The following is a 10,450-nucleotide window of genomic DNA, read 5'->3' as shown; positions in this document are numbered from 1 at the left end:
CACTCCTGTCCAGTGCCTCTCAACACAAGCCACTGAAGAGTGACAGGGAGAACAACCCCTCTCAAAGAGTCAGACCTAAGCGTAGAGATGAGTCCAACTATTTCTAGCCGGAACCTCTAACCCTCACACACCAGTTCAGGTTTCTTCCCAAGAGAGGTGACATTACACATCCTGAAAGCCAGCTTCTGCAGCTGAGGATGCAGTCAATCTATTTGACTTAAAAAGTCAAAGAATTTTGATTAAAGGTGCTCCAACACTCTAACCAGCTCAAAGGGGTAAAGTAAAAAATTATTTTAAATGCTTTAGCTATATTCCTTTTACAGTATTGGTAGGGGCAAACCCATAATTTTATGTAATTATTTCTAAATGTGGAATTTTATCCCATAGAATGAGCTCAAATAAGGGCTGGATTTTTCAAAACATTTTAGTATGAGATTGTCTTCATCAAGGGTGCTCAAGTCCACTTCTCAACAGGTACCATCTTGCAACTTTTAGATGCGTTCCTAATCTAAAATACAGGAATGCGAGTCAAAAGACTGAATTCCTTCACCCAGCAATAACTCAGTTCTGCAGAGGCCTGGTGATGAGTCATTCATTTGTTCCACATGTGTTAGATAAGGAAGGCATCTAAAAGCTGCAGGGTGGTATGTTTTCAGTTTAGGTAGGTTAGGTTTTAACATAACCTTTTATTTAGCTTAAAAAATTAAATTATTTTAAGGCGTTTTACCCCTTTTTTACAAAGGGTACCAAAACATGTGGAGGGTCATCGTACATAGAAAGTGATAGTCTTTAATAGGGTCTGGTCATATTAGTATTAGTATATTATATTATAGTTGCAAAACAGAAACTTTCTATTTCAAGACATTTTATGACAACAGGTCAACATTTTTACTGTCTTACTTACTTGTTTATAAGAAAGTAAAAGCTTTAAGTGAAATAAAAGTTTTAATACACAATTGTCCAGGACTGTGCAGAATCATACTAAAGGGCTGATTCTGCACAGCCCTAGAGCTGCACTTGCTACAGCAGGGAAGCTAAATTTTATCGGACTGATACTGTCATGCAGATGATGCTAAATCTATTCACACTCTTCATATTTGTTGCTTCTTTTGTACGTCTGTTATTTTTGACCTGAAACTTGTTCTTTCTGAAATTTTTTATCAACTTCTATTGTAATTATCAGTGCTGGATCCCATGCAGTTTTGCTTTTTTTTTTATTTTTTATTTGGTGCATGTCTAGTTCTGCTTGACTCTTAATCACCATTAGTTAAAGTAATGAAATAAAAATAAATAAATATATATATATATATATATATATATATATATATATATATATATATATATATATATATACATATGAGTCGCCCCCTTGTTCTAGCGATTGATTCACGTTTTTATCAAAAATGTGACTTAAATTTAACTTAAACATTTTTGGAAACTCAAGTTAAAAAAAAAAACTTTAAAGTTGTTGACAAGACACATGCTGCTTTCTTTTCATAAAAAAAAACAACAAAAAAACTTTGAAATTCTTTATGTTTGAATCACATCTCTAAGTATATTTGATACATTCATCAGTCTTTTACTATTTTTCTAGTGACTGTTTGCCAAAGACAGCACAACATTGCATGGCCGTTTGAGCAAAGGGCTGTTTGGGGAATAAGGGACCATGGAGAAGTGTCTTACCTCAAGCAGGTAATGTAGATCCCAAATAATTCTTTTACCAGTTTCATATTTGTGTCACATCTTTGCTCTTGCCCACGTGTGGTGGCCCCACCCAAACTTGATTAGCGTGTGCCTGAACCTGAGGTGCAGTGTTGAAAGGCTGCCAGCAGATACTCAGCACCGAATCAAAAGCCTCACTGTAGAATCAAAAGAGTTCAGTCTTTCTCTGCATAAACATGAGAGTCATGGAGGTGGTGAGCTGCACTGAATGTGAGCCAGTTCTGACACCCCCAGTGGTTCCAGCACTGAGTGCTGTCAAATTCAAGTGTCATTTTAGCTATAGTAAAAACCTGTAATGAACTTTATGTTTCACATGAATCCAAATAGGACAGTACATTGCTGTAACACAATATTTAACGCTCCTCAGAAAAACTCAGAATATAGAGAATCAACAGACCTGCAAGAATCAACAGACTTGCAAAAATAATGTACAAAATAATGTTACATTGCATGGCCGTTGTACAAAATAATGTTACATTATTTTGTACAACATTTGGTGCATTAAGTCACTGTATGTGTTTGTCCAGACCCCTTTCAAACAACATTTTGCAGAATCAAATGGATTTCTTTGAATATAATTAACAAACCTTACAAAATGGTGCTGAATGTTCTGGTAGACACTAACAAAGTGTAAGATAAAATAAGTAGCTATATGAACTCAAATATCAGCTTTAACACAGTATCTATGATTAAAATATGTTACTACAAGGAAGGATGGAAGAAGTGTAAAAGCCCACTTAATTGTCAGACACAACGTCTAATTATTTTGGATTTTTTTCCCCTATCAGGTTGAAAACAATCAAGTCTTTAGGAGAAGAAAATGTAAAACAATGTTGTTCCATAACTGAATGGTTGTTCATTTTTGATCGTGTTTAACCTTCCTTCCTGTAAAGTTTACCTTAGCAAAGTCTAGAAAATCCTGTTATTACAACTAGAACATTTCTGAAGAAATTTAAACCGGGCCTGCCAAAGTGTGCAATGCTACAAATTAGCATCAATGCTAAAGTAAGCTGCAATGTACTCAATAGCATGTGGAGAGTCACAAACATGTTGAGTAACATGGACTCACTCCATTCTGTTTGTTAAAATTAGTGTACAAGTTAAAATGAGCCAAATTGCTAACATTAGCCTAAATGCTGTCACTAGCATGTTGTTTTACATTTTCTTCCTCCATTCAGTGTACTAAGTGTGACTAATAAATAAGAAAAATAGATAAAAGCTATTTTTAGGGAAAAGGCTAATGCTAATGGGGAGCAGTGAAATGCTAATGTTTGTGCTAATGTTAATACACTGCCTTGTGCAGTAAGGCAGTGTATTAACCGACAAAAGAGATGTAACTTCTATCATGAATATAGATTAGCCAAAAACCCTATAAATTACAATGAAATATTGCTACTTCCACTAGCCACCAGAAGTAAGACCCATAATCGTTTTACCCAGTAAGCCTCCAGGAATAAGGTGGATAGACTGTTCAGTTCCACTGGTATCAATGACATCAGCAGTGATGTCATCACTCTATGATATCACAAGGGAATCTCTCTCTTGAATGTAGCTCACAGACTGAGTTTTCTCTGATCTGTTCCACAGTTCAATCGCGACAGATCACCCTTCAGAGCACGTTCGAAGTTCAGAGAAGCAAGAAGTTACTAGAATACAATATGAAGCAACAACAGATTGTTTGCGAACATGAAGCTGTTCCAGCTAAGCTTTCATGGGTCGACATGGTAGACCATAACATCCAAGTCGACTACGGCGCTGTCATTTTCCCTGTTGAAGATGACAGCCCCATTGAGCCGGAAGTTGAATCAAAGATCCAGGGGGAATCAAGTCCTTCCGGCGACTTTGAGAGTCCAACATCTTTGGAAGTCAAGCAGGAAACAACACCCTCTGCTGGCTTCAAGATTACCCCCTCAGTGGAAGACGTGGCAGATACTAACCAACACGTCAAAGATCTGACTAAGCAGGTAGACGATCTTAAAACAGAACTGCAGAGAAAGAATTTTGAACTCCATAAGGAAAGAGACCGAAGTGTTGCATGTCAGGCTGAAGTCAAATTCCAGCAGGAGGAGATTCAAAGACTGCAAAAACTGTTGGAAAAAGAACGTCACCAGCAAGTCAAATGTGAACAGGTTTCTTGCTCTACAAAAGTTACAACTGACAAGACCGTTCTTCAACAGCTGGAATACTTCAAGTGGGAGGCTGCAAAATATGCCTCCCACAATAAAGGTCTTATTGAAGTAATGGTTGAAGAATACCGAGTGAGACTTAAATATGAGGAGCAGCTCAAAAGTCACTCTGAGCAGGCTTCCAAATTTAAGGCTCATGAGGAAATGGTGAAAGCTCTGCAGGATCAGGTTGCGGACCTGAAGGTGGAGTTGAAACTTGCTCTAGAAAACAACCATCCTAGAGTCTCCACCCGACCAGAGGTCCCCCTGCAAAGAGAAGGCTCCCTACAAACAGTGGAGACCAAGGATAGACAGACCTCCAATCAACCAGGGAGGTCTGAAGAAAGATGGACCGCCAATCAACCAGGGAGGTCCGAAGAAAGACGGGCCTCCAATCAACCAGGGAGGTCTGAAGAAACATGGACCTCCAATCAACCAAGGAGGTCCGAGGAAAGATGGACCTCCAATCAACCAGGGAGGTCCGAGGAAAGATGGACCTCCAATCAACCAGGGAGGTCCGAAGAAAGACAGACCTTGAATCAAACAGAGAGGTCCGAAGAAAGACAGACCTTGAATCAAACAGAGAGGTCCGAGGAAAGATGGGCCTCCAATCAGCCAGGGAGGTCCGAAGAAAGACAGACCTCCAATCAACCAGGGAGGTCCGAAGAAAGACAGACCTCCAATCAACCAGGGAGGTCCGAAGAAAGACAGACATCCATGCGACCAAACTCCACTGGTTGCATGGAGGGTCTTCATGTTGGCGTTGGCAAGAAGGTCAAGCTAAGCCCGGCTCGGCCTTTAAAGCGACCCACACCCATTTGGCACTAACCTAGGTCAGTATACAAGACCAGGTTTTGCTAACACTTTGCATTATGAAAATTTGAGGCTTTGCACAAATTTGGCAAAGCCTCAAACTGTTTAACAGATATTCATCATCATCAATTTAACTGATTAACAAGTTCCTTATTCATCCATCATCTAACATACCTATGTATGTTAGATGATGGATGAATATTTGTTAAACAGTTGACAATAGAATACGAAACAGAGAATTTGTGAAAATTAATTTAGCTCTGCTACTGTCCAGAAACAACCAATCAGAACCAAAAGACTAACTTTTGGTTCTGATTGGTTTCTAATGCGTTGAATGTGTCTCAGCACATTCAACGCATTAGACTACTAGTGTACTGCAGCTATGCAATTTGCAGAAAAACAACCTAACATTATATGATCATTATTTATAGAATGATTTAGAAAATAAAATTCTATACAGGTTTGTCAAATCTATTTCGACCCATTTTAGAACTTTGCATTGATTTCCCTTCATTTTAGTAGCTGCGATTTTGCCTAACCCAGACATTTTCCCTAACCCAAACCAAGTCTATTCCTAACATTAACAAAACCTTAATTCACATCTTACCTCTAAACATTACCCCTGACCCAAAACAATGAATCCATCATATTAGGACAAGTCTTTGGTCTTAATATGGTGGACATAACATGACACTGGAGATATAATGGTGCGTTCACACCAAACACATTTTGATCGTCAGGTGCATCTGGTTTACATTCAAACTCTATGTGGAGGTACATCGAGGGCCGTTGCGGCGCTCTTCAAGCGTCTAGCGCGGCACCATTTGAACCGTTTGGAGCGTTTGACATATCCAGCGCATCCAATACTCCACATAGACTTTGAATATAAACCAGACTCGCCTGACGCTCAAAACGTGTTTGGTGTGAATGCACCATTAGAATGTTTAGTTCCTATGGTAACAATGACATCATCAGTGATGACATCACTCTTTGATGCATCAAAGGAATCTCTCTCTTGAGTTTAGCACAGAGACTGTTTTTTCAGACCTGTTCCTTATAAGTTAACTTGTAGGTTCCCCTTCATTTTAGTAGCTGCGATTTTGCCTAACCCAGACATTTTCCCTAACCCAAACCAAGTCTATTCCTAACATTAACTAAACCTTAATTCACATCTTACCTCTAAACATTACCCCTGACCCAAAACAATGAATCCATCATATTAGGACAAGTCTTAGGTCTTAATATGGAGGACCTAACATGACACTGGACATATAATGGTGCGTTCACACCAAACACATTTTGATTGTCAGGTGCATCTGGTTTACATTCAAACTCTATGTGGAGGTACGTCGAGGTACATCGAGGGTCGTTGCGGCGCTCTTCGAGTGTCTAGCGCGGCATCATTTCAACCGTTTGGAGCGTTTGACATGTCCAGCGCATCCAATACTTCACATAGACTTTGAATATAAACCAGACTCGCCTGACGCTGGTGTGAATGCACCATTAGAATGTTTAGTTCCTATGGTAACAATGACATCATCAGTGATGATATCACTCTTTGATGCATCGAAGGAATCTCTCTCTTGAGTTAGCACAGAGACTGTTTTTTCAGACCTGTTCCTTATAAGTTAACTTGTAGGTTCCTGTAACTTTTAAGTTATGAATCTTCTACATGAGCATAACAAATATTTGAGGGCACAGAATCAGCCCACTAGGTTCACATTCTCAGGTGAGAGAGACTCACCTGTATGAAGTTAATTTTTCAGTACTGGAATTAAATCGAAGATAAATTACTTGAATCAAAGCATGTCATGAATATGTGCGCACATATTCCATCTTAAGTACATATCATAATAGTTTTTTGTTGCTTTTGCCACCACTAGATGATATGCATATAAGATATAACATAAACAGCACTATTCAGAGATACAATGAGGTTAAAGCAGCGGCCCTGATGCTAACATGTCCAGAAAACATATTAAAGATTGTGATTGTAGCATGGGTTGCACACATTAGGACTGGTGTCAGTGTAACAGATGCTGATTTTCCTGTAAAAAGTCTAGAGCAGGTATGAGTGATGAGGCAGAAACAAATCTGTGCTTCACTAATCCTCCTGGAATCTGTTCTGGTTAAATATTTAAGATTTCCAAACAGCACCATATCTGATCTTTCTTCAAAATAGTCATTGTGTCCATGTTAATTTCTTTGTCATTCTAGACAATATACTTATTCCTGTAATAAAAAGTTTCAGGTCCTTTAATACAAAAGTATAGCTTATGTCACACACTTAAGTTTCAGAATAACCCAAATTTGTTACCCTGTCTGCTACTACGTCAAAAAATATACAATATATTTGGGAGGGTTTTTCTGTACACCAACATGTTCACAGAAAGACACAAGCTAAACAGATTCAACTCATGTAACGTAAAAACAATCTAAACAACATAACAATATTACTTTCCAACAATTTCCAGAACCGTTTTATTTCAAAGCTGATAACTGACACAGATCGCAATTCAGCTCCTGTACAGTAGGTTTATACCACAGCTAACTAGAACCGCCGTCGCTCTTTTTCCTCCCGGCACCCGTTATTTCAGTTGCTATGACAACGGTAAATGAAACACAAAAGGAAAAGGACTAGTAACGGAGTGTTCCACCTTGTCTGTAGTTCTAAAGTGCAGCTCAGAGGGGCTGTGTCTATTTTGAGTGACACTGTTTTGTCAGACTTTTGTTTTGAGTTGAATTTGGTTGGCTTTGTGTTAATTATGTCGCCACAGTTACTCGAAATGGCAACAAATGCAATAGCTCCCTTCACGGGATCAAGCCTCACGTTTTGATATATATGTTGTGAAGGGGGCAGGCAGAGGTACGAGCCGTATTAACGGTACTAGGAAGAGGCATTTATTTTGAGATATAGAACAATAGGTGCCTGCCTATGCATTGCTATGACAAGCCCCAACTAACCTTTTACTCAGGTTAATTGGAATCAGCTTAACTGTTTTCAGATGTGAACTGAATGCTGATACTGAACTAAACGGTGCTTCAGCCAATTAATTTAATGATGTAAATGTCTACATTTTTACACAGCTTTATCTCTGACCATATATTGAGATTATATTACACATAGGTGAACTCTATTTATAAAATGTATTTACATAAAACATGTTATCCTCTCATACCTTTCTGATTAACAGTAAGTAAAGTAAATACTGTGTGTTAAGTAAAGGCTGAGATTCCACAAGCTTGAACTCTCAGATTCACTGGTTATCATTATTACCAATATATTTTTTATTGTACATATTATAATTAGTCCAAAATAAATACATGTCATTGTGCCATTAGTTCATTACATGGCAACCTTCATCCTTGTCCTGCCGAGGATTTCTTTTGTAACCCCATAAAACTTTAAAGTGTTGGATAAAAATGAGCTGCTAAGTGACTAGCGTACGGCTTGGGATGTTATCTTGTTACAATAATGGACATCGAGAGAGCATGCTCTAGTCCCCGTGCTGCTGTTCACGGCTCGGTACAGAGTTTCGTATTAGCACCGGCTCCATCTTCTGTCAGTGTCATGCAAACAGACAGGTCATTTACATTTTTGATAAAATGATCGTACATTTTTTATTTGTCTTTGAAATTAAAGAGTCCTTTAATCATTGTGGAAGGGAGGGGACTTGGTTGACATACTCATGTGTTTCTCATTGCATTAGAACTGATGTGGCGTGGCATGATGGATATTTAATAGTTGTGCTGTCCCTCTGTATCATGTCAGGAGCCTGACACACACAGATGGTTCGGAGCTCTCCAGCTCATACAGAATTGCTTTAATTATTAGGTCCATCATCTTGGCTTTGAGATGAGACGAGGGCTGAGGAGAGGAGAGATGAGGAGAGTAGAAGTACAGCAAGGCAAACTAAGGCCGTGTGAGACATGTCAAAGGTTGTTGTCAAAGGTTTTAAATGAGTTTATCAGACATTTGCGCGTGGTGATATGGTATCAAGCTGACATGCCATATCCTGTTTGTCTGCAGTACTTTCTTCTCCACAGGCCCTCATAGTGGGGTCTAATTGCTGTGTGTATCTACCGAGGCTGCGAAGAGCCCACGGCAGCCCTGTAGCGCCCCAGGCAGTGTGCTGATAAGACTTCTCCCTCGCCTGAGCTGAACTGTCATCTCTGGCCGCCGTGTGTTTTTATATTGCAGCAGAAAACTGATTCTTCTTGATTAAAAAGATCAAAAGTTGGCCGTGCCAATACCAGTTACTCAAAAGATGCCCCACAATTGCGTCACCAGCACCAAATTCGTCAGTGCGCAGGCATTGGCAGGCGAGCTCCTGATAATCCAGAGCTGTAATGAATATAAAACGGCTATACAAATTCAGCAAGAATACTTTTTTATGGAAATAAAAAGGACAGATGAGAGCAGAGGCCAGAGAGTGATTATGCGAGGGAGAACAGCCACTCTCACGTTGGCACCTCCAGCTTGCGGGCCATCTGCTTAGAGGGCCTGGAAATGAGGATGACAATGCTAATCACTGCTATGGAGGCCTGACTGGTGTGGATGAATGGCCGTCCCAGGCTCTAAACACACTGAGTAGCGCTCATTACACAATGTTTTTGTCTGGGCATGCCAGGTCCGCGAGCTTCCACCAGCGCCGCCCTTTTCCTGTGTACACTCCATCACTCAGTGGCAACATGTGTATGGCTTCCTGTCAATTCAGGAAGTCTTGGTTCATATCCCAGCCACATTAATGGACCAGGCTGACGATACTTAGTAATTTCCTATTTCCCTATTGAAACTATTGTTGTTGGCCATTATCATTCACATTAGTCAAAATGTCCTTTTTGTTTCTATACTAGTTGTGTATTTTTCAGATTTGATCCTTTGTCCCGGAAATCTTGCTACTTTTAAAATGTGTTCGTAGAAACTTAACAGCATGATACCCTAGGATTTGTTTAGACATATAATTTGTATTTAAGTCTTAACATTCATCACAAAGGGGCAGCGTGGTGCATTCTAGCCCCAGGTCAAATCAAATAATTAAAGCAAGGGAAATCGTCCTGAGAATAAGATCAATCGAGTGACATGAGTTTTCATGACTGATCATTCAAAAGACTGAATCAAGTAAGTAAAGCTGTAAGGTAAAGAAAATGTCAGTTTTATTTGTGGAATAATGTAAAATTATAGTACCCATACTTTGTAAAGGCAGTTTGATGGTAGCTACACAGTCGTCTTCTGGGTTCATCCCGACAAATGATGTGCAGTAGACCAGCTGTCTGGAAATCATTTTCTGTTTGCCGCAACTTAAGGTAACCATTAAACTCACAAGCTCTTTTGAAAATGGGATTACCCCATAGCCTGTAATTAATCTGTCTAGAATCTCAAATGTATTGAAAAGTATTAGAGCAGAAACATGTATCATGACTACATCACTTTATACAAAAATAAACCAAAAACCTAAAAAAGGTAATGACATTTGATCTATTTGCTTTTCTCAGTAAAGTTTCTGTTGTGTTTTTCCTATCCAAAGAAAGGGTACTATCAACATAACATGTTATCCAACAGCAAATAATATTTAGCAAGTAAGCTTTAACACCATATAGCTGTAAATTAAAACTCATGATTTCAACAACTGCAGCAACTTTTAAACTAAAGAGAACAACACAGCATTCAAGATGTTATGTAATTATTGACGTTTTTGTTCAGAGAATGCTTTATGAGAGCATTGTATTATCTTGGAAAAATCATTAAG

At 39.0% G+C, this 10,450-nt stretch overlaps 1 protein-coding gene across 1 annotated transcript; it reads left to right on the top strand.

Moving 5' to 3' along the window:
• The first annotated feature begins 3,114 nt into the window (after positions 1-3,114).
• LOC103462439 (uncharacterized) lies at positions 3,115-10,215 on the top strand. The gene is made up of 3 exons (XM_081604854.1): positions 3,115-4,720; positions 8,536-8,639; positions 8,731-10,215. The coding sequence occupies exon 1, from the start codon at positions 3,240-3,242 to the stop codon at positions 4,713-4,715; it is 1,476 nt and encodes a 491-aa protein (XP_081460980.1). The 5' UTR covers positions 3,115-3,239; the 3' UTR covers positions 4,716-4,720; positions 8,536-8,639; positions 8,731-10,215.
• The last annotated feature ends 235 nt before the right edge of the window (positions 10,216-10,450 follow it).

This window comes from Poecilia reticulata, chromosome 3, assembly GCF_904066995.2.
Source record: "Poecilia reticulata chromosome 3, P_reticulata-male-v2, whole genome shotgun sequence".
In the NCBI taxonomy this organism is placed as follows: Eukaryota; Metazoa; Chordata; class Actinopteri; order Cyprinodontiformes; family Poeciliidae; genus Poecilia; species Poecilia reticulata.
This window is presented reverse-complemented; position numbering and strand designations above follow the sequence as displayed.

What these genes read in the sequence shown, in the direction of transcription:
- LOC103462439 (XM_081604854.1), top strand. Translation starts at nt 3,240, where the DNA reads ATGATATCACAAGGGAATCTCTCTCTTGAATGTAGCTCACAGACTGAG.